Source organism: Chlorocebus sabaeus, chromosome 14, assembly GCF_047675955.1.
Source record: "Chlorocebus sabaeus isolate Y175 chromosome 14, mChlSab1.0.hap1, whole genome shotgun sequence".
NCBI classification, from domain to species: domain Eukaryota; kingdom Metazoa; phylum Chordata; class Mammalia; order Primates; family Cercopithecidae; genus Chlorocebus; species Chlorocebus sabaeus.
Window position 1 is genome coordinate 86,676,341 of NC_132917.1, and position 25,738 is coordinate 86,702,078.

The 25,738-nt window shown below is 36.9% G+C and overlaps 1 protein-coding gene across 1 annotated transcript in view; it reads right to left on the bottom strand.

The window, feature by feature from the left end:
- Window positions 1-25,738, bottom strand: part of CHMP3 (charged multivesicular body protein 3) — a 61,073-nt gene that overhangs the window by 14,982 nt on the left and 20,353 nt on the right. Inside the window, exons 2-3 of the mRNA XM_007969981.3 lie at window positions 22,222-22,282; window positions 10,091-10,270 (exon numbers count right to left, since the gene is read on the bottom strand). Coding sequence (XP_007968172.2) covers window positions 10,091-10,270; window positions 22,222-22,282 — 241 coding nt within the window. The remainder of the gene's footprint in view (window positions 1-10,090; window positions 10,271-22,221; window positions 22,283-25,738) is intronic.

Below are 25,738 nucleotides of genomic sequence, written 5' to 3' on the forward strand. Positions count from 1 at the left end.
GTGGGCTGGAGTATCTCAACAACCACACTATTGACAGTTTGGGCTGGGCAATTCTTTTGTTGGAGGCAGCTGTTTTATGCATTCTAGGGTGTTCAGCAGCAACCCTGGTTTCTGCCCACTAGATGCCAGTAGCAGCACCCTTTTTCCTCCTAGTTGTGACAAATGAAAATGGCCCCATATACTGTCAAATGTCTCCCAAGCCCCAGTTGAGAATCAGTGGCCTAGGCTAATAAAAGCTACTGCAACTGAGATTAAGTTTAGCTGTGAGCATCTCAACAGCTAAAACATAAAAGTTAATCATGTTTTGGGCTGTAGGACACTCACTGGTAAAAGCAACACGGTTTCACTAGGAAAGACTTTTTTTCAGGCTAGCTTCTAAGATAAATTTCTTCCATGGCTTTTAATATTAAGTAATATTAAAGTATATAATCTTTATTGACTGTACCAATAATTGTATAGAAGTTATAGAAATAATCTTCATGTGGCTGTTTTCTTATCCACCACAAAAACGCAAAGGAGGGCTGGGCGGGTGGCTCACGCCTGTAATCCCAGCACTTTGGGAGGCCGAGGCGGGTGGATCACCTGAGGTCAGAAGTTCAAGACCAGCCTCGTCAACATGGTGAAACCCCGTTGCTACTAAATATACAAAAATGAGCTGGGCATGGTGGCAGGCGCCTGTAATCCCAGCTACTTGGGAGGCTGAGTAGCTTGAACCCGGGAGGCAGAGGTTGCAGTGAGCAGATTGCGCCATTGTGCTCCAGCCTGGGCAATGACAACAACAACAAAAAGCAAAGGAATACTATGAAAACAGCTCAGCAAAGGCACTGCTGTGGGAAGTAAAACAGGAGGATGGAGAAGGGTTTCTGAGGATCCAGCTTGCTAACAGGAATTGGACTTTAAAATTCTAGAAGGATGACTGCCTAGTGTCACTCTCACTTAATGCCAATGATGTGTTTTTATATGGTATTTACAGAGTATAAAATAAACATTCATATGAATAACAACTAAAATTAAATATGAAACAATCAATTTGTGAGGAAGGTAGATGATTTTTTCACTCCCTTTAAAAATTTCATTTAATGTTGTATTTTGCTTATGTAGGGGCAAATATTTCATTTGAAAAAGACAATCATGCACTGTAGAATTGAAATCTGTAAAAGTTTTGGAGGGGAAAACTTAAAATCCTTGAATAAACACCATCATGAACAACACATGACACAGATATGTATTTATTTTAGAAGATTACTTATTATTCAGCAAGCCTTAAAGAAACTGAATTTTAATCTTGCATATGCTAGATCACAATTTAATATTAAATGCAAAATTTGTTTATTTAAGGGCTCAAATTTGTAGACCTGAGTAATAAATGTGTGTAGTATAAAATGACATAATGTTAGACTAACAAAAACAAACTGCAGGACAGTTCGTGTAGTACTCAAATAGTAGCTACCAGTGGGTAAGGGGGCTGAGGCCAAGACAAAGAAATTGGTGAACAATTACTTTTATTTTACATATTTCTACAGCATTTTAAAAAACAGTAAGTCTATATTAGTATGTTCTCACACTGCTATAAAGACACACCTCAGACTGGGTCGTTTATAAGGAAAAGAGGTTTAATCAGCTCACAGTTCTGTGGGCTGTATAGGCTTCAGCTTCTGGGGAGGCCTCAGGAAACTTACAACCATGGTGCAAGGCAAAGGGGAAGCAGGCACATCTTCACATGGCAGGCAGGAGACAGAGAGAGAGAGACAGATAGGGGAGGTGCTATACAGTTTCAAACAACCAGATCATGAGAACTCTATCATGAGGCACCACTAGGGGGATGGTGCTAAACCATTAGAAACCACCCCCATGATCCAATCACCCCCCACCAGGACCACCTCCAACACTCAGGATCACAATTCAACATGAGATTTAGGTGGGGACACAGAGCCAAATCATATCAAAATCTGTAACACTTAAGTTAAAAATACTAGAAAATTATTTTAAGATGTGTTTTGATTCAACAAATTGGTTTAAACTTCACAAACGTTATGCTTGACCCCAAAGATCCATAACTTGCAAACTCACTTTCAGGTACTCCAATCAAAGCACAGAAGAAAACAAAATAAAAGGACAAAGGTAGCTAGGTGGATGTACTACCCTACCTGGGCCTCCCTTTTATTGCATGGCCTGCCCCTCTAGACACAGTGTCATCAATATATAAGAGCTTGGAGCTCTCATGCATCTCTGCCACTCAGAATTCCACCATAGCTCAGCACTCACACCTGCCCCACTGCTTTAATGGTAAAATATACATAAATTATTTTAACCCAAAATTATACATAACATAAAATTTGTAATGTATCCATTTTTAAGTATATAGTTAAGTGGAAGTAGGTGTATTCATTCACATTTTTTGTGTAATCATCACCACCATCCGTCTCCAGAACTTTTCTCATCTTCCCAAACTGAACCCCTGTACCGTCACTCAACTCAATCCCCATTTCCCCTTACCCTTGGCAACCAACACTCTACTTTCTGCGTCTACATTTGAGAATTCAAGGTACATCATGAAAGTGGAATCATGTAGTATTCATCCTTTTTTGAAGTGCTCATTTCACTTAGTATAATGCCTTCAAGATTCATCCATGTTGTTGTAGCATAAGTCAGAATTTCCTCCCTTTTTAAGGCTGAATAATATTCTATTATACAGATACATCACATTTTGTTTACCCATTCATCTGTCAATGGATACTTGGGTTGCTTCTACCTTTTGGCTATTGTGAATGCTGCTGCTATGAACATTGGCATCCAAATACCTATTTGAGTCCCTGCCTTCCATTCTTTCGGGTAGATCCCAAAAGCGGAATTGCTGGAGCATATGGTAATTCTATTTCCTGCCCCGCCTTTGAACCTCTCCCTTAACCCTCTCTTCCAATCAAAATACACTCATCATCTGTCTTACACTACAAGGAGCTGCTGTCAGAAAGCTGTTACCTGGAAAGCACCTAATCATGACAATGTATTAATACGTGACAAGGCTGAACAGATTACCCCTCCCCAGAGGCATCTGCATTTTAATAGGGGAACATCTTAAGAAAGAGGAATGACTTTGTTAAATCTTGGCTTTTCAAAGCAGCAACAGGCTAGGGGTGGGATGGGGCCATGGAAAGACAACAAAGACATCTCAGGAACTTTGGTTAGTTTTCTCTTTTTTCACTCCCAAAATGTAGCCTTTTCCTTCCGGCCCTGTCCCCAGTTCTATCCTGGTACCTACTCTGCTGTATTTAATCTCCCAACAAGCAACATTCCACTATTAACCAACGCAACAATGCTGTCTAGGAATCCTTCCTGCCAGCAAAAGCTTAGGCGCTGCAGAGGCCAGGTAAACCAAATAGCCACTGATTTCCTGGGGCTAGTCTGATCAGCCCAAGTGAAGACTCCTCTCTTAGACCTGTTCCTCTCCCTGTATTTCCAGTGTCTGTTAATGGCCCTGCAGTCTCTTTCCAGGCTCAAAGGCTCAGAGCATCTCAGCCTTGTTTATACCTTCACTCTGCACCTGTTCTTGTGTCTTCTACTCCATTCTCACTAGACTAACCTACTCCATTCCCCTACTCCACTCCTTTACCTCTCAGGTCCCACTGCCTCCAATCACAATGGACTGTCCCTCCCTGCACCTGTGCTCTGTGCTTATAATGTGCTAAAGCTTTCAAATGTCTACAAAAGAATTTAAATTCCTCAGCCTGATATCTCAGAACTCTGACTCCAACTTACCTTTCCAGCCTCACCTCCCACTGCTCCCCTTCATGCATTCCTGTCAAACTGTTTCCTGAACACAGCCTGAAATATTTCAATTGTGCCTTAGTACACCTAATCCCTCTATACTCAGATGCTGCCCTGATTCTCCCCAAAATACTTTTCCTCTTAACTCGCATTGCACTTTATCTGCATTGCTACAGCACGTCTTATTTTGAATTTGTCTTTGAGAAACCTTGCTCTTCTAACAGCTGTAAAAACTGTCATCTTCACCTCCTTGCTCATCCTCTCCAGCCATCCCTCCCACTTGCTCAGTACCCAACCTCCCAGACCTTCCTTCTGTGCCAGGAATGCTCAGTTCTTTTTGGCCCCAGGGCCTTCACACATGCTAGCCATCCAAGTTGGCACACCGCTTCCCACACCCCCACAAACTGAATAGTTCATCTTCCTTCAGGATTCATCAGTGCCTGAAAGGAGCCATCCCTGATTCTACATTTCTCTTTTACATTCTCCTAGTGCATATCACAGTTTGCAATTATAAATATCCATTTGATTATTAAATTTATTATTTTTAATTTTTATTATATTTCTTCAATTATCTGCAATTTACCCCATACCTAGAGGGCAGTGATTGTGCCTGTAATATTCACGATTTTAACCCCAGTGCCCAGCAGTATGCCTAGCACATAATAGGGCTAAAATAGATATTCATTAAATGAATTAACATTTTGGTTTTTGTAGCTCAGTCTATATGCCTGAAAAGACTAGGGAGGGCAGGTACTCAGAAAGCCTATATTTAAATCTAGCTTTCCCTACCCTCCTCCCTTCCACTCTCTCCTCTGCCTCCCTCCCTCCCACCCACCTCTTTCTTTAAAAAGAGAAGTGGGATAGGAAAGAAGAGGACGATTGGGAGAAGTTCTGAGAAACGGTATACAGAACGTAAGAAAATTTCAAAAGGACAACTATCATTAACAAAAGAAAATACTGCACCAATGAGGAAGAACAGAATGATTTTTTTTTAAAATAAGAAACTGAGAACTCTTTCTTGAAAATTAAAGTTAAGATAGCCAAAATAAAGAATTCATGAGAAAAAATGGAAAATAAAGTTGAGGAAATTTTGCAAAAAGTAGATTATACAGACAAAATTGATCATGATAATGATGAGAATATTTAGAACCTATCTATACAGCAATTACTATGCCAGACAATGAAGTGAGCCTCACAACCTGCTTATGAGGAAGGCACTAACCATTATTATCCTCAAAATGGAACATGGAAAAGATAAGAAAATTAAAGGACCAGTCTGAGAAATCCAATAATTAAGACTGTTGCTTTCAGAAAGAAACAGAAAATACAGTGCAAAGGCAATGTACATGCACACATCCAAGCACTGTAGGATACAAGTCCCCAGGACTGAAAAGATGCGCCAAGGAATAGAAGGATACAATGCTTTTCTTTTAGAAATCCATATGGAAATGCTTATAGATGAAATTACAGTTCGTCCTCCATATCTGTGGGTTCAGTGTTTGTAAATTCAACCAACCAAAGACAATAAAATATTCAATATCAAAAATATTCAACAACAATGAAAATGAAAGGCTGTGTCTGTACCAAACACGGATAAGCTTTTTGTCATTATTCCCTAAACAATATAGTATAACAATTATTTACATAGCATTTGCATTGTATTAGGTATTACATAATTAATCTAGAGGTTAAAGTATACAGGAGGATATGCGTAGGTTATATGCAAATACTACTTCATTTTATATAAGGGACTTGAGCATCCACAAATGTTGGTATCTGTGGGGATCCTGGAACCAATCCCCCTGTGGACACCGAGGGATAAATGTATATGGATTCCCAGGGGAAAACATAGGGACTAGGTGGGATGAATATAAATTAAGTAAAATCAGCCAGGAGTTGACAATTGTTTAAGCTGGGTGATAGGTACATAGAGATTCATTTGGGTATTCACTCTGCTTTTGCATATGCTTAAAATTTCCATAATAAGAAGTTAAAGAGAAAACAATAAGGACGATTCAAACAATCCAACTTCTCTCCTGAGAAGTAAACCTTTTCCAGACCTCTGTTTATCCACTTATCATTTATTTACACACCTACACAAACGCATCCTCTATTTACTTATTTACAGAGTGCTATCATGCTATATATACTGTTCTGCAACTTGATTTCTTATTAAATGATGCATCATTAACATCTTTCTATAGCTGAATACTATCCTGAAACCTGAATAAATCATAATTTACTGATTCAATCCTTCACTGAAGAAAAATAAAATGTTAACAGTTCCCGTTACAAACAACTTTCTGTTGTTGGCTTTACTTATGTGTATTTTACTAATTGGGTAAAAATGCCCAATGCCTATAATTGTACAATTATAAAACTATTTCAAAAACAAACTTAAATATAAAAAAACTTCAAAATCAATAAAATTCACATTAACAACATAAATTTCATGTGATACTTTGCTGAACTAAAACACCACTTATAATGTGGGTTATGCTAAAAATAAAATACTTGAGAACTATGCATATATATATATACTGTTCTCATCTATCTGTCCGGCGACTCCTTTCCCACTTTTCTCCATTAAGACTACTGAGGTTGCAGTGAGCTGAGATGGCACCACTGCACTCCAGCCTGGGCGACAGTGCGAGACCTCGTCTCAAAAAATAAAATTAAAAAAGACTACTTAAAATCCTTGCATCAGATGAGATTCCTTTGGTAAGGACATTTACACAGTAAATTGGGCTTTCCTCTTTTCACACTGGATTGCCACAGTGAAATTTGACACCAAACCTCAAAAACAAAAATGCAAATGGGGGATTGAAGTCTCATTAAACTCATCAATTATAATGTAACCCAGAGTATACATATGTTTAATTTTTTAATGATGCCAAAAATTAAAATAAAAAAAAATTCTCATAGTAGAAAGACTGGAAGAAGAGAAAGTGGTGGGAGAAGGAAAATCAAGATTTTTTTTATAGGCATATCAATTTTGAGATACCCCTTAAGACATCTGAGTGGAGATGCCAATTACGCACTTAGAGACAAAGTCAGCCCTGAAGATAAAAATTTAAAAATCAATGGCATTTAAAGGCATGGGGTTAGATAAGATCAACTAGTGGCAGTAAAGATGGAAAGGAGCAGAGGATCTAGAATAGAACCCTAGCACCTTAACATTCAGAGGCCAAAGAGCAAATACTTCACTTTTCAATTCTGGTAAAGCTACAGTATATATGAAACAAACAACTTAACATATTGTTATAGGTGTATATTTAAACAATAGGCTCTTATGTGCAGTGCACAGGGGAGCTTTTGTTATGTATACTGCTTAAAGTGTATGATAAAAGAGTTTTTTCCATGCAGACTAATGATTACTTACTATAATTAGTTGGAAAGGTATTTTGGAATCAGGATACAGGAAGAAAGGGCAAAGAAAAGAGAATGATCAAGTTTAACAGCTCTGAGAGAATTATTAACACAAGATAACATTTCTCAAAAATAAAAAAGTATGACAATACCAATTAAAAAGGTATGGAAAAAAAGAACTCATGAACTGCTGCTGGAAATATAAATTAGTAAAGCTTCTTTGGAGAGCAATTTTGTAATTCTAGCAAAATTTAAACCCAGCTATTTACTTAGCAATTCCACTTCTGAGTATACAACTGTCCTAAACTTTTACACATAGCAAAACCTGAAAATAACCTTAATATCCATCAAAAGGGGAACAAAAAAATAAAATGTGATACACCAATGTAATTTCATCTAGTAGTTCAAATCAATGGACTACAGCATGCTCTCCCTCTCTCTCTATATATACATAGATCATTTTATTGTGGTTGCTGTTGGTTTTTTTTGTCTTGTTTTATACAGACAGGGTTTCATTATGTTTCCCAGGCTGGTTTCGAACTCCTGGCTCAAGTGATCCTCCTGCCACAGCCTCCCAAAGGGCTGGCATTACAGGTGTGAGCCATTGTACCCCACCTACATTTATCCATATGAACATATTTCAAAAACAATGATAAATGGAGAAAAAAGACACAGAATGGTATCTATAGTATGATACTATTCATATAAATTTTAAGATTCACAATAGTGGTTTTCTCTGGAGAGGATGGGAAAGAAGAGAATGAAACTGGAAAGGGGTAGTAAAGGAACTTCAACTTTTGTAATAATGCTTTATTTCTTTTATAATATAGAAGCAGGCAAATACAACAAAACGTTAGATTTTATTAGTTCTGGGCCAGGTGCAGCGGCTCACACTTATAATCCCAGCACTTTGGAAGACTGAGGTGGGTGCATCGCTTGAGCTCAGGAGTTCAAGACCAGCCTGGGCAACATGGCGAAACCCTGTCTCTACCAAAAAAGTAAATAAATAAAAGATAGATTTTATTAGTTCTGCATGATAGGTACATAAAGATTTATTATATTATCCTCTGCTTTCATCTCCACAATTGGAAAAAAGAGGCTGTGCATACACTTGCTTTATTCATAGAGGAAAAAAGGCAAAATAAGCAATAAGGAAAGAGTGAAAAATTTTTAAACAAGCTTATCATGGTCAACTGAACATGTGTCTTTTGAGCATGTTGCAGGAAAAATTGAGAATAAATCTGAAACTTTCAAGCTGGCTATAAAAGACAAGAATACTTGAGCTTTCAAACATGACAAGATTAAACTATTTCTTTATGGCACTGATACTCAGTTTGGTCAAAAGGCATATCTAGGTGATATATCCAGTATTTCAAGAGCCTAAAATCATCACTTTAGGGCTGAAATAACATGGTATTTAAAAGTGAAGATAGGCCAGAAGTGGTGACTCATGCCTGTAATCCCAGCACTTTGCAGGGCCGAGGAAGGCAGATCACCTGAGGTTAGGAGTTTGAGACCAGCCTGGGTAACATGGCGAAACCCTATCTCTACTAAAAATACAAAAATTAGGGGTGCGTAATGGTGGGCACCTGTAATCCCAGCTACTCGGGAGGGTGAGGTGGGAGAATCACTTGAACCTGGGAGGTAGAGGTCGCAGTTACCAAGATCGCACCACTGCACTCCAGCCTGGGTGACAGACTCCACCTCAAAAAACAAAAAGTAAATAAATAAAAGATAATCTTGATAGATTTTTTAAAAGATGATGTGGTACAAACATTTTGTCATTTTTTTTACTCTTTCCCAGCCCATGATTATTCTCTTCAGTATCTGGAGAAAGAAACTAATGATACATTAATGGTTAGGCATATTTTAAAACCACATTTGAATGTTAAAATTGAATGTGAAGAAAATACCTTCAGAACGAAATATAACCAAATAATGCATTAAAAACTCATTTGGCACCATTCTATAAATTAAATCTCTTCATCTTCTAACTTCTTTTGAGTGTGATCAATGAAGTATCTGACAGAGTTGAAAATATTCTTTAGTGAAAAATTTCTCCATAATTTCTTTCTTTTTTACAGACACAGTCTTGCTATATATATTGTCCAGGCTCAAGCACAATGGTTATTCACAGGTGCAATCATAGCTCACTGTGGCCTCAAACCCCTGGGCTCAAGCACTTAATTCTCCTTGCTCATTCTCCTTAGCAGCTGGGACTACAACTGCATGCCACCATGCCTGGCTCTCCATGATTTCTGAGTCTGTATTCAATCTAAATATCTGACAGTCATTTGCTGCCATTACTAAAGAATTATAGTTCTGAGTTAGAACTACTTCATAATTTAATGGAAATTAAGAAAAGAAACCAACTAGATGAATGACCACAAACAGTACTGTACTGGACACTGAAAGGAAACAATGTTTATTCCTATTTTAAATATCATGAGTTCCTAAAAGTCATCGAAAATGGACAGTTCACATGTATGCTGAATACCCATAACATGGTCTACAGATTCCTAAGATGTGAGGAAGCATTAGGTAGACAGAGATGAAGGAGAAAAGGAGATGAGCCAAAGCCCCACAGCCTGTTGTAACATTTTGCCTGGGGCTGCTCTGGGACTAGGACAAAGGTAGAAAGCTCTTTTCTTCAGTCTCCCTCCAAACATCTAAGCTGGCCCCTTACTGCTACAACTGAATTCTCAGGTCACTTGATAACACTGTTCAATACATTCTAACTTCTAAACAAAGCAGATTTATATGTAGATTTCATTATTATTTAGAAAATACTAACAAAAGAAAACATTGTTATATTTTGCATTTGTACAACACTCAACACTAAGAAAATACAAAGAATAAAAACCAGAGTAGAGTTTTTCCTATTCAAGGAACCCATGTTGATAATAACAGCAACACTGGCATTACAAGCTGACGGTAAGGTTAAGTGCAGCCTTACCCAGCTGGTTCTTCATCCCCATGAGCACTGAGTTCATGTGCGCTTTGGAGGCATACAGCTTGCTCACGGCCTTCCTTGACCTGATCATCTCCTTGGCCAGAACTACACAGACATCCTTCTGGCCCTTCTTGGCAGCATCTTTCACAGATCGTTTCACTTTTTCTTCTTCTCTTTGGATATCTAAATTTAGAACAGAACATCAAAAATCAAGGGTAAGTCAGGTTTATTGGCACTCAAATACATTCTTATTGTGATCTAAATGTGTCTATTAAGTAGAAAAACATGTAGAAGGATAAACACAAAATCAAAATAACGTAGTGAATATTCATCATTTCCAGAAACAACATCAAAGTAGTTTAAAAGAAAAGTACGATCTTATTACACTTGACAAAATTTCGAAACACCCTTCTTACATTTGTTGGTACTGGCCCTAAGAACTTAAAAAACAAAATTACTGTAAATGCATTCCAGAGCTTGCTCCAATAATCAATAAGTAGTATTCCCACAATCATAAGAGTACAGTTTCTATACAGTCACTAATCATTTCTAGAAACCTGCAACTTAAGGAAAGCCTGAACATATTATAAGTCTCATACCAGCATCAGCTAAAGGTAAGATATGTCTTTATTATACGCTTTATGATCAGTAGTGTTTTCTCCAATTTTTAAAACTGTGGCAAATACATAAAATATACCATCCTAACCATTTTTAAGTGTACAATCAGTGGAATAAAGTAACATTCACATTGTTGTGCAACCATCACCTCCACCCAGAACTATTTTTTTTTTTTTTTTTTTTTTTGAGACGGAGTTTCACTCTTGTTGCCCATGCTGGAGTGCAATGATGCGGTCTCAGCTCACTGCAACTTCCACCCCCTGGGTTTCAAGTGATTCTGCCTCAGCCTCCCAAGTAGCTGGGATTATAGGCACCCACCACGATGCCCGGCTGATTTTTGTATTTTTAGCAGAGAGGGGGTTTCACCATGTTGGCCAGGCTGGTATCGAACTGCTGACCTCAGGTGATCTGCCTGCCTCGGCTTCCCAAAGTGCTGAAATTACAGGCATGAGCCACCCCGCCTGGCCCAGAACTTTTTTCAACTTTCCCAAAACTAAAATTCTGCACCCACTGAACAGTAACTCTCCATTTCCCCTTTCCCCTAACTCCTGGCATCCACCATTCTATTTTCTGTCTTTACAAATTTTACTACCCTTGTTACTTCCTTTAAGTGGAATATTTTTCTTTTTCTGACTGGCTTATTTCACTAAGCATAATATTTTCAAGGATCATCCATGTTGTAGCATATGTCAGAACTTTCTTTTTAAGGCTCAATAATATTCTATTGTATGTATATACGATATTTTACTTAACCATTCATCTGTCAATGGACACTTGGGTTACTTCCAATTTTTAGCTATTGTGAAGAACATGAATGTACAAACATGTCTTCGAGACCCTGCTTTCTTTTGTGCATATGCCTAAAAGTACAACTGTTAGGTTACATGGTAATTCTATTTTTAATTTTTTGAGGAACAGCTGTACCAGTTTTCACAATGGCTACATCATTTTACATTCTCACTAACGGTACACAAAGGTTCCAATTTCACTACATACTCAACAACACTTGTTATTTTCTGGGGGTTTTGTTGTTGTTGTTTTGATAGTAGTCATTCTAATGGGTATGAGGTCATTTTGATTTGCATCTCCCCAGTGATTAGTGATGTTGAGCATCTTTTCATGTGCTTACTGACAATCTGTACAGCTTATCTGGAAAAATTCCAAAAGTCTATTGAAGTCCTTTGCCTCTTTTTGAATCAAGTCGTTTTACTGTTGTGGCATTTTAGGTGTTGTGTATATATTCTGAATACAATCTCTCGTCAGACAAATGATTTGCAAATGCTTTCTCCCATTCTATGAGTTGCCTATGAGTTACTCTGTTGGTAACATTTTCTTATTTTTTTAATACACAATTTTTCTTTTTCTTTTTTTGTAGAGATGGGGTTTTGCCACGTTGTGCAGGCTGGTCTCAAACGCCTGGGCTCAAGCAATTGACCCACCACAGCCTCTCAAAGTGCTGGAATTATAGGCGTGAACCACTGTGCCCTGCCAGGTAATCTTTTTACGATGCGTGAAAATTTTTTATTTTCATGAAGTCGTTTGTCTACTCTATTTTTTGGAGATTGATCTATGTGGCTCAGGGTGTAGTGCAGTGGCTATTCACAGGCATGAGTATAGCACATTACAGCCTCATACTCCTGGCCTCAACTGATCTTCCAGCCTCAGCCTCCCGAGTCGCTGGGACTACAGTCACACATCACCATGCCCAGCAGTTTGTTCTTCATGTTTTGAAGTTTTGCCCTATGTTTTTTGCTAAGAGTTTAATCGTTTTAGCTCTTACATTTAGGTCTTTGATCCATTTTGGGTTAATTTTTGTACACATTGTTAGGTAAAGGTCCAACTAAATTCTTTTGCAAATGGATATTCAGTTTTCCCAGCACCACTTGTTGAAAACTGTCCTTTCCTCCACTGAATGGTCTTGCTACCCTTGTCAAAAATCAGTTGACAACAGGCACAGTTTTTCTGGATACCTATTTTATTCCATTGGTTTATATGTCTGTCTTTATGTCAGTTTAAGTACATTGATTTTATCTCTGTAGCTTTGTAGCAACTTTTGAAACCAGGAAGAGAGTTGTCAAACTTTCTTTTTTTAAGACTATTTTGATTATTTAGGATCTCTCAAGATACTATAAGAATTTCAGGACAGATATCTCTATTTCTACAAAAAATGTCATTGGGATTTTGATAAGGATAGCACTTTGAATGTATAAGATTGCTTTGGGTAGTACTGACATCTTAACAATATTTAATCTCCCAATCCATGAAAATGAGATATCTTTCCATTTATTTATGTCTAATTTCTTTCAGTAATATTTCATCATTTTCATTACACAAGTCTTTTGCCTCCTTGGTTAAGTAAATTCCTAAGTATTTGATTATTTTTGATGCTATTGAAAATGGGTTTTCTTAATTTCCTTTTCAGATTGTCCATTGTTAAAATATAGAGAAATACAATTGATGTTTTTGGTGCTGATTTTATATCTTGCTACTTTATTGAATTTATTAGTTCTAATAGGTCTTTTCTGAAAAATCTTTAGGGTATTACACTTATAGTATCAGCTGCAAATAGATTTTTACTTCTTCCTTTCCAATTTAGATACTTTTAACTATTTTTTTCTTGTCCAATTCCTCTGGCTAGAAGTTCAATATTATGTTAAAGAGAAGTGGCAAAAGTGGGTCTCCTTGCCTTGTTCCTGATCTTAGAGGAACAGCTTTTAGTCTTTCACCATTTACTATGATAGTCCCTGTGGTTTTTTTCATACATGGTTTTTACTATGTTCAGGTCCTTCTATTCCTAGTTGTTTTTAGCATGAAAGGGTGCTGAATTTGGCCAAATGCCTTTTCTGTGTCAATCGAGATGATAATGTGAGTTTCTTTTCCCCTTCTGTTAATGTGATATATTACACTGATCAAATTTTATATGTTGAATCATTCTTGCATTCCAGGATAAATCGCACTTGGCCGTGATGTGTTTAATGTGTTGCTGGATTTGGTTTGCTAGTATTCTGTTGAAGATTTTTGCATCAATGTTCATAAGAGATACTGGTCTATAGTTTTCTTGCAGCATCTTTGTCTGATATTATATCAAGACAATACTGGCATCACAGAATGAATTAGGAAGTGTTTTCTTTTCTTCAATTTCTTGAAGTTTGAGAAGCATTGGTGTTAGTTCTTAACTGTTTGATAGAATTTACCAGTGAAGTCATCAGGTCCACAGCTTTTCTCTGTCAAGATATTTTTGATCACTGATTCACTCTCCCTGCTAGGTATAAGTCTGTTCACATTTTCTATTTCTTCATGTTCCAATCTTGGTAAGTTTTATGTTTCTAGTAATTTGTCCATCACACCTAGGTTACACAATTTATTAACATACAATTGTCCATAGTATTCTTATAATCTTTATTTCTGTGGAATCAGTAGTAATGTCTCTACTTTCAACTCTGATTTTAGTACTTTCAACCTTTTCTTCTTCCTTAGTCAATCTAGTTAAGGCATATACATTTCGTTGTCTTTTTCAAGAACTATGGACTTTGTTAATGCTCTATTCTTTTTCTGTTCTGTTTGTCTCTGCTTTTATCTTTATTATTTCCTTCATTCTGCTAGATCTGGGTTGAGTTTGTTCTTGTTCTATTTCCTTTAAGTTGAAAGCTAGGTTGTTCACCTGAGGTTTTTTTTTTTTTCTTTTTTTTTTTTTTTGAGACACGGTTTCACTCCCGTCACCCAGGCTAGAGTGCAAGGTGGGTCACCATCACAACTCACTGTAACTTCTGCCTCTGGGTTCAAGCAGTCTTCCCACCTCAGCCTCCCAAGTAGCTGTGACTACCCACAGACTACAGCACCTAGCTAATTTTTGCATTTTTGATAGAGACAGGTTTCGCCATGTTGCCCAGGCTAGCCTCAAACTCCTGGGCTCAAGTGATCTGCACGCTTTGGCCTCCCAAAGTGTTGGGATTAAGCCACCACAGCTGGCATTCATTCTTAATGTAAGCATTTATAGCTATTAATTTTCCTCTGAGTGTTGCTTTTGCGGCACCTTCTAACTTTTGGTATGTTCTGATTTGGTTTTTACTTGTCTGTAAGTACTTTCTAATTTCCTTTGTGATTTCTTTTTTCACCCATTGGTTAAGAATGTGTTGCTTAATTTCCATACATTTGTGAATTTTCCAGTATTCTTTCTGTTACTGATTTCTAATTTCATCCTGTTGTGGTCAGAGAAGATACCTTATATATCTTTTAAATTTGACTGAGACTTGATTTAAGTCTAACATATGGTCTGTCCTAAAGAATGTCTCATGTATATGTGAGAAGAATGTGTATTTTGTTGTTGGGTAGTATTCTGTATACATCTTTAGATCTAATTGTTTTATTTCATTCTTTTTTTTTTTTTTTGAGATGGAGTCTCGCTCTGTCTCCCAGGCTGGAGTGTAGTGGCACAATCTCGGCTCAACGTAACCTCCACCTTCCAGGTTCAAGTGATTCACCTATCTCAGCCTCCCGTACCTGGGATTACAGGCACAAACCATGACACCCAGCTAATTTTTGTATTTTTAGTAGAGACGGGGTTTCGCCATGTTGGTCAGGCTGGTCTCAAACTCCTGATATCAGGTGATCCACCTGCCTCAGCCTCCCAAAGTGTTAGGATTACAGGTGTTAGCCACTGTGCTCTGCCTTCATTCTTCAGGACCCCTGTTTTCTTACCTAATTCCTATCTAGTTAATAGACCCATTGTTGACAGTGGGGTATTGTCTAACTATTACGGAGGAACTATTTCTCTAATTCTGTCCACTTTTGCTGCATATGTTTTGACAGTCTGTTATTATATACAAAAATATGTACACTTGTTTTATCTTCTTGCTGTATTTAATCTTTTATTAATATATAATATCCTTCTTTGTCTCATATAATCTTTATTTAAAGTCTGTTTTATCTGATAATAACATAGCCGTTCCTGCTGTCTTTTATTTACTATGTCCATAAAATATCTTTTTCCATCCTTTTGCTTTCAATCTATTTGCATTTTTGGATCTAAAGTCTTACTCTTGTAGACAGCATATATGTTTTTAAATATAAGATTGTTTTGTAAAATCCATTCTGCCAATGTCTGTTATTTGATTGGAGACTTTAAATCCATTTACATTCAAAGTAATTACTGTGGGCTGGGCACAGTGGTTCATGCCTGTAATCCTAGCACTTTGGGAGGCCAAGGCAGGATGATTGCTTGAGTCCAGGAGTTCCAGACTAGCCTAGGCAACATGATGAAACCCTGTCTCTACAAAAAATACAAAAATTAGCTGGTGCAGTGGCATGCATCTATAGTCCCAGGTACTTGGCAGGCTGAGATGGGAGGATTGCTAGAGTCCAGGAGGTCGAGGCTGCTGTAAGCTGTGTCACGCCACTGCACTCCAGCCTGGGTGACAGAGCAAGACCCTATCTCAAAAAAAAAAAAAAAAAAAAAAAAAAGGAATTATTGATAAGGACAAATTTTCTTCTGCCAACCTGTCATTTATTTTCTGTATGTCATAGCTATTTTGTCTCTTATTTCCTGCATTAATGTTTTCTTGTGTGTTTACTTGATTTTTTTTTTGTAATGAAATGTTTTAATTCCCTTCTTATTTCCTTTTGTATAGCCATTTTCTTTGTGGATACCACAGGGATTACGCTTAACGTCCTAAACTTATAACACTCTAATGTGAATTTGCATGAGCTTCTTTGTTTTTGAGTCTCACTTTATCACTCAGGCTAGAGTGCAGTGGTATCATGATCTCAGCTCACTGCAACCTCCGTCCCCTGGGTTCAAGCGATTGAACCCACTGCTTTCTGGCCTCTAATGTTTCGGATAAGAAATCTTCTAAAATCTTATGAGGATCCTTTGTATGTGACAAGATGTTTCTCTCTTGCTCCTTTTAAGATTTTCTCATTGTCTATGGCTTTCTACAGTTTGATTATAATGTGTCTTTCTTGGCGAGATCTCACTTGAGTTTATCCTACCTGGAGTTCACTGAACTTCTTAGAGGTTTATATTCATATCTTTCATCAAATCTAGGAAGTTTTCAGCCATTTCTTCAAATACTTTTTGCATCTTTCTCTCTCTTTTCTCCTAAAATTTCCACATTGCATGTTGGTCTACTTGATGATGTCTGACAGGTTTCTTAGGCTCTGTCCATTTATTTTCTTTTTTTTTTTTTATAGACAGGGTCTTGCTCTGTTGCCCAGGCTGGAGTGCAGTGGCATGATCATGGCTTACTGCAGCCTCAAGCTCCTGGACTCAAGTGATCCTGCCTCAACCTCCTGGGTAGGCAGGACTACAGGCATATATCACCACACCTGGCTAATTTTTGTTTTTATTTTTTGCAGAGATGAGGTTTTGCCGTGTTGCCCAGGCTCGTCTCAAACTCCCGGCCTCAAGCAACACACCTGCCTCAGCCTCCCAAAGCGTTGGGATTATAGGTGTTAGCCATTGCAGCCAGTCTCATTTTTTTCTTCTGTTCCTCAGACTTCATAATTTCAATTGTTTTATTTTGAAGTCTGCTGATTCTTTATTTTACCTGCTCAAATATGCTTTTGAATCATTCAAGTAAGGTTTTCACTTCAGTTATTACACTTTTCAGCTCCAGAATTTTGGGGTTTCTTTTCTTGTTTTCTATCTTTCCGTTGATATTTCCATTTTGTTCCCACTGTTTTTTTTTAACTTAATCCACCTCTTCCTTTAGTTCTTTGCACATCTGAAAGATACTTGCTTTAAGTCTTTGTTTAGCAAATCTACCATCTAATCTTTCTCAGCAACAGTTTCTAGTGATTTACTTTTCCCTGCTTTGAGGAGGCCATATTTTCCTGTTTCTTTGTATGCCTTATGATTTTACTGAATGTTTGAATCTTCTAATGTGATAACTCTGGAGATCAGATGCTGCCTCTTCCCCAGGGCTCGTCAGGTTTGGTTTTGTTTTCTTTTTTGTTTTTTAAAATTGGCATAGGGTTTCTGTGGTAAAGATCAGCACAAGGTATAAACTCAAGGTCTTCTGAGCTATTTTATGAGCCTGTACCATTCCCTGGGCATGCACATATATACAGCTATATTCCCTCATATATACAGCTACTTTTGAGTAGCCTAGCTCTTGATGAAAAATGTAAAATGGCACAGCTGCCATGGAAAACAGTAAGTGGTTCCCCCTAAAATTAAAAATACGATTATTATTTGATCCAGTAATGATTTCATTTATGTATGTAAAAGTACTGAAAAGAATTAGAGGCAAAACAGATATCTGTACATCCATCTTCATAGCAGCATTATTCACAATAGCCAAAAGGTAGAAACAATCTAAATGTCCATCAGCAGATGAGTGTATAAATAAAATATGGTATATACAGGCAACAGAATATTAGCCTTAAAAAGGAATGAAATCCTGATACCTGCTACAACATGGATGATCCTTAAAAACATTACAGTAAGTGAAATAAGCCAGACACAAAGACAAATATTATTTGATTCTACCTATATGAGGTACTTAGAATAGTCAAATACTTAGATACAGAAAGTAGAATAGTGGTTACTAGGGGCTGGGGGTAGGGAGAAATAGGAAGTTATTGTTTAATAGGTACAGAGTTTCAGTATGGATGAGGAAAAAGATCTGGAGATGGATAGTGGTGATGGTTGCACAACATTATGAATGCACTTACTGCCACTGAACTGTACACTTCAAAATGGTTAAAATGGTCAGCTTTATTTTATGTAAATTTTACAATAAAAATAAATAAAAATCAGCAGCAAGACTAGTATGACTCACTTATAAATAAACATTTGGGTATAAATACAAAAACAGAGAGAAATATATCTGGAAAAGGATGATCATAAAAAGTATTTGTGGTGGTTATCTCTAAGTGGTCAAACTTCAGGGCGATTTTAACTTTCTTCTTTCTACTTTTCTGAATTTTCACATGTGTATATTTCACCTTTATAGTCATGAGTACTCACCCAAGCTGACTATTTTCATTTGAGGAGCAGATGAAATGAATTACCTAAATTCATTCCAATTATTGCCTATAATGAGTGTTCAAAATGTGTTACATTTGACTGAAAGCTAAACATGTGGACTACCATAAATCTTCCATGAGAAGCTGAGAACACCCTATAGTTACATTTTGCTGTAAGTTACTTGTTATTTAAGTATAACATATATGCAGAAAAGTAAACATAACTGTACAGCTATATACATTTTCACAAATTAAACATGCTCATGTAACCAGGACCTAGATCAAGAAACAGAGTATCACCAACATGCCACAAGGTCCCCTTATGTCACCTTTAATCCACCATTTCCCGCCAATAAGCATAGCCAATAGCTTGACTTCTGAGAACATAAATTTGTTTTGCAGTTGCTCATTTTTATACTAGTATTTCTTTTTAAATCCATTCACCGTGACTGCTAGTATAAAACCAAATGAAAAACCAACTGCTACGATAAACCTTCATATGCTTTCACAAGTAACATTTAAAGCAATCACATTACATCATAGTCACACTTTATCAAAGTGCCCCATCCCCCTTTTTGGTATCACCATCAAGTAGTGAAGTCTCTACTGTATGCCAGGTACTGCCCTAAACATTTTACATATATTCACAGATTTAACTGTCACAACAATTCTATGAGATTCAAAGAAGTTTATATAAGGACAGGTGATATCAGAGTTTAAACCTGGTAATGTTAAGACTCCAAAATCCATGATCTTTTTCTGATATCATGTTAGAGTTAGTAAATTAATAAATTACTATTAATGACAAATAATAGGAAACATACATGAAAGATATTGGGCTTGAAGATCATCATTTAAATGGCAAAATGAGCTATGGATGTGAGAAGAAATACAGTGAGCATAGCACAAAAAAGGAATATGCAAGGCTGTGAGACACTAATGAAACTTATGAGGTTTCTAACATTTATTTTTGACACAAATCAATTATTATAATTGTCATACATTTTACCTCTACAGGTTACAAGCCCCACAATACATTATTATTTTTACTTTCAAGAGTCAGTAAGTTAAACACATTCTTGAGGAAAAAATAATTTATATTTACTTACATATTTACCATTTCCAGTATACTTTATTCCTTCATATAAATCCAAGTTTGTATCTGGTATGATTTTTCTTCAGCCTACAACCTCTTTTAACATTTATTTTATCGGCAACAAATTCTTTCTGGCTTTTGTTTGAAATTATCTTTATTTCACCTTCACCTATGAATGTTATTTTCATTGGACTTAAGTCTAGGATAACATGGGGTTGTTTTGTGGGGTTTTTCTCACCATATGAAAGATATTCTAGCTTGCATTGTTTCTGATAAGAATTTAAAAATCATTCTTATCACTGTTTATTGGACCTAAATTTGTCTTTTTTGGGGGGTTATCTTTTTGGTTTTCAGTAATTTGATTATGCTTTGCCTTTGTATGGTTTTGTGCTTATTCGATTTGGAGATGAGTTCCTTGGATCTGCAAGCTTAAGAGCTTTCATCATGTTTGAAAAACATTCAGTTACTATTTCATATGATCCCTTCCTGACCCCTCTCCTCCTGAGACTCAAATTACACACATTAGCTCACTTGATATTAAAAGCTCTGTGTTGTTTTTTTTCTTTTTTCTGTCTGTACTACAGTTTGGATAATTTGTATTACAGGTTGAATATCCCTTATCCAAAATGCTTGGAAACCAAATGTCTTTCAGGCTTTAGATTTCAGAAGGTTTGCATCATACCAGTTGTATATCCCTAATCAGAAAATCCAAAATCCAAAATCTGAAATATTTGGGCTGCTGATAGGACACTCAAAGGAAATGCTCATTTGAACATTTTAGATTTTATATATCTTCAATTTCACTTATCTCATTTTCTGTAGTGTCTATTCTGCTGTTAAACCCATTTAGTGAGTCTTCATTTAATTTCACTTCATTTCAGATCTTTCACCTCTAGAAATTCCATTTTGTTATTTTCTGTATTTTGTATTTATCTCCTCATTACGTATACATTATCCTTTAATCTCAACATATTTATAATAGCTGCTTAAAAATCCTTGACTGTGAATTCAATCATCTGTTTTTTTCGTGGGGGTTTTGGATTTTTGTTTTTTTTTTTTAATCTATTTCTATTACCTGGCTTTTCTCCTGATTTGGGGTCGCATTTTCCTGCTTCTTCATAATAGTATCTCATTGGAAGCTGGCCACTGTGTATGTTTCATTGTTGGGTGTCTGAATTTTGTAGTCTTCCCTTAAAGAGTGTTAATCTTTACTTCGGCAGGCAGTCAAATTACCTGCAAATCAGCCTTCAAGTCTTTTAAGTCTTGTTGGTTAGTTGGTATGGGCTTGTGGTAGCCTTTTTTCTAGGACTACCTACCTGATCCTTATTAAGGTGTGACTCTTCTGAGGTCTCTACTGAACATCCCAGAGGTTCAACAAAGTCTCTTTTCTGTGTCTGATCAGAACTCAGCCACTTCTCAATCCTTTATTAGCTCTAGGAATTATTCACCTTACAGCTTCCTGGTGGTTGTTCTGTTCCTAGTAATTGTTATTTGCCCAGCCTCTCGGAATTTCACTCTAAGCATGCACAGCTTAGTATTCAGTCAAAGACTCCAATGGATCCTATGGAGACATTTGAAGTTCTTTCTCTGAGTATTTCCCTTCTCTCTGATACTCTGCCCCACAAATTCCAGCCACTCTCTGAACCCTTATCTCTATTCTCAACCCAGTGAAACCACTATGCTCTGCTTGGAATGTCTTTCCATGGGCTATAATCCAGAAAGTATCTCCAAGCAGAATGACAGGGTCATATTAAGGCTCTCTGTCTTTGTTTCTATTCTCTCAGTGATCACAACCCTGTACTGCCAGCTGTCCAATGTTTGAAAACAGCTGTTTCACAGATTTTTGTCCAGTTTTTTTTTCTCTCTTGCTTTGTCCAAATTTTTATTTACAATGAGAATGCAAGTTGAAAAGCAATTACTCCTTCATGGCTGGGAATGGAATTTCCCTCTCCAATTCTTTTTAAAGAAAGTGATACTGGGATACCTTTATGATATTAACTCTTCTCCAATCATGAGAGTGTTAAAAACCTTAAAAGTTTTAAATATTACCATCCCTTTGTAAATCACCTTAAATGGTACTAAACAAAAAAAAATCAACTTTATTTATAAACATACTGTCCTCAATTTACAGTCATGCTAAGATAAACAGAGCAGTGACAATGGAATTGTATCCTTATGTATAATTTATTTAATTTGAATTCCATAAAAGACAATTCTTTATAAGTAGCAAGAGGTTTCTTTTGCTCTTCCAAAATATAAAGTTTCTTCTAACTCATGATCTTTTTTTAAAATACTGATTACAGAATTAAAAAGCAAAATAAGTCAGACAGCTATAAGTAACTGATATAGGAATAAACTATGTCTTATGATATATACATGCAGTTTATTTTTATGAACTGAAGCAAAATATACCAAGAAGGTGAAAAATAGAAGACATAAAATGATAACTTACCCCTTATTTGCCTGTCCACAACTCTCATTTCCTTTCTTATCTTCAATGACCACTCATTGACCTGGGAAAATTTTTAGAAAAGGAATGAGAAGAAAAGCTGAAACTCCTAACTCAATCTAATTTGACAATTTTGTATTAACTCTATATTTATTCCAGATACAAAATTAAAAAAAAAAAAAAAAAGCCATTTTCAAAGACAGAGCTTTAGGGTCAAATTTTACTTTTTTAAAAATTTCACCTCTTTTTATTCACAGTGCACAGGAATTTCAACTTATTCAAAGATTTGTAGCTGAGGGCAGGCTGTAAGCAGCACTTTATATAAAACCTCAGAAAGAGTATGGTACTCTCTAGGTACACAAAGATTTGAAGAGGTCCAAGTGCACAGTTAGCTTTAAGAGCATCAGAAAATTTTCATCTTTCACAGGTAATCATTTCAAAAACTACTCTGCCTGTGTCATGAGAACTCATCTTTCCCTTTTTCCCTTTAACAATAATGCTTTTCCATTTTACAAAAGAAAAGCATTCCCCTATGTCTCTTATTACCATGGTAGTTCCCTGACAGGCAAACATTTCTGAAGCACTAAACAGAGGGTGGACTGGAAATGCTGATGGAGGTGTTGAGGAAGTAGTAAATTACTCTAATGATTACCAAATTGTTATGCAAGTGAACTGTTTTCCAATTCTTCACGTTTCAAAAACCCTGTAGGAAAACCTGAGTTGTGAGTCAATCATTAAAAGTCAATTTTATGCTAAATTACTATGTGCTTTTTAGTACATGACTCAGAAGTTCAAAAAAATGAGTGACACTGCTATAACTAAACTCCTTCCATTACCCTTTTATTACATCAACAAGGTTTCTCAGCACTTGAGTCTAATAAATCATAAAACAGGAACAGAATTTATGCTGAACCCTTGTAGCATTCATTCATGTAGCAGTCATCCATGGACATACAGACTAAATGGCATTTTTTAAAAGTCCATACCATTAGAAGATGTATTTCCAATAAATTTCATTTTTAATGTTTAATATTGAACAAAATCTGTAAACTATTATACAACAACAATTGTAATAATTTGTGAAAGTTGTCAGAATCAAAATGAAGTCACTAGTGTATTAAAAAATCTGACATATACAGCTGGAAAGGCTAAGAGGGTTCTCACACTTGTATACGTAGACAAAAACTATTACAAAAGACTCTGCAAAAACCACAGCCTTCCTTGCTCAGAGGCACTGCAATCTTACACAAAAAATACTTTTGCAAGGACATCTGCCCAGCAACTGCCTGTCCAACCTTGGACTGGCATCACTCTTGTTATTGATCTCTGTGGCCAAGGATAATCATTTCAAAACAATTACATAACCCTCCTTTTCCCTTTAAAAATCTTTGCCTTCCTTTACGTCCTTGAATATATACATAGTTTACCATGGCAAGCACATTCCCACTGCAATGCTGTTGCCAAAGAACCATCATTTTCTTCTAGGGAACCTCTCTCTGCTTGTTATTTAGGTTGACCAACTCCACTCAGATGAAATACTTAAGCACTTAAAACTGTATGCTCATACAAGTTTTAAAAATCTAATCAGGTTTATGTAGTTTTTTTCAAAGTGAAATTTATAAAATTAATCATTTTAAAGTATACAATTCACTGGCATTTACTGCATATACAATGTCATACAACCACCACCTCCCTATACCCTTTAAATAATCTCTTCCTATCTCCCCCTCCCCAGTTCCCTGGCAACCACTAATTTGCTTTCTGTCTCTATGGGATTGCTTATTCTGAATATGAAAGGAATCACACAATGTGTTAACTTTTCGTTTGTGGTTCTTTTATTTAACATGATGTTTTCAAGGTGCCTCCATGTTGTAGCATGTATCAGTACTTCAGTCCTTTTTATGGCTGGGTATTATTTCTTTATATGTGTATAACACAACTCGTTTATCCATTCAACTGTTAATGCATGTGCATGTCTGGGTTGTTTATACCTTTTGGTTATCATTTCTACCACATCTCACCAATACTTGTTATTTTCTAATTTTTTTATGATAGCTGTCTGCTGAGTGTGAAGTGGCATCTCACTGTTTTGATTCACATTTTCTTAATGTCCAGTGAAGTTGGATTTTTTTTTTTTTTTTTTTGAGACGGCGTTTTGCTCTTTGTTGGCCAAGTTGGAGTGCAGTGGTATTGTAGCAGGACGAGCGGCAGACAAAAATCCTCAGACACCGAGTTAAAGAAGGAAGGGGTTTATTCGGCCGGGGGCATCGGCAAGACACCTGTTTCAAGAGCCGAGCTCCCTGAGTGAGCAATTCCTGTTCCTTTTAAGGGCTCACAACTCTAAGGGGGTGCATGTGAGAGGGTCGTGATTGATTGAGCAAGCAGGGGGTACATGACTGGGGGCTGCATTTACCGGTAATTAGACTGGAACAAAACAGGACAGGGATTTTCACAGTGCATTTCTATACAATGTCTGTAAGATAACACAACTGATTAGGTCAGGGGTCGATCTTTAACTACCAGGCCCAGGGTGTGGCGCCGGGCTGTCTGCCTGTGGATTTCATTTCTGCCTTTTAGTTTTTACTTCTTTCTTTGGAGGTGGAAATTGGGCATAAGACGATATGATGGGTGGTCTCCTCCCTTATTCCCCCCTTTTGAGACTCTCTCTCATTTTATTAGTGGGAGATCTCACTTTCATTTTCACTACCCATGTCTTCTTGCAAGACAGACTGATAGTGATTCATATAGCACACTTGTGCTGAAGCATTTTGGTGAACTAAGGTAGTGACGAAGCTTTTTATCATTTGAAGAAGTACAGGTATCAAACAAGGGAGCAGTAGGCAGGTTCCTATTATTATTATAACTCCTATTATAAGAGTTTTAAATCCTCCTAGCGCTGGGAACCATTTTCCAAACATGGCCCCAGGATCAAATCCATGCCACACTTGCATGGGCACATGTGCCAGTTTTGTCATGTTTCTATGTCTTCAACTACTTGCCCTTGATCATCTATTTGTAAACAGCAATAAGTAAGGTTAAATTTCCCACAGATCCCTCCTTTAGCTGCTAGCAAGTAGTCGAGAGTCAATCTATTTTGACAGATAGCATTTCTCATCTGAGTTTCTTGCCAGGCCAGAATAGTCAAGCCTCTGCTGGTTTTATTAGTGATTATTTCTAAGACAGCTTGTAACCGTATGATTCGTTTGATCATGTAAATGGGGGTCCGGTATCCCCACAAGCTGTCTTGTGCCCAAGTAGCAGGCCCATAATATTGTATGATTCTCTGAGGGGGCCATTCATCATCTTTCCAATTTCCTATAACTATCCTTCTCTTTTCATGGGAAGCACAGACAGGGAAGCCCAGGAGTTCACCTGTTTTTATGGGCAGTAGGAAGAAAGACAGTTTAATAGTGCCAATAACACAACTACTTGCCCACTAGTCAGGTAATCTGGCATAAACTCTATGCCCACATATCCAGTATAATCCAGCGGGGGCTGTCCAGTCCCGGTGGGACTCCAG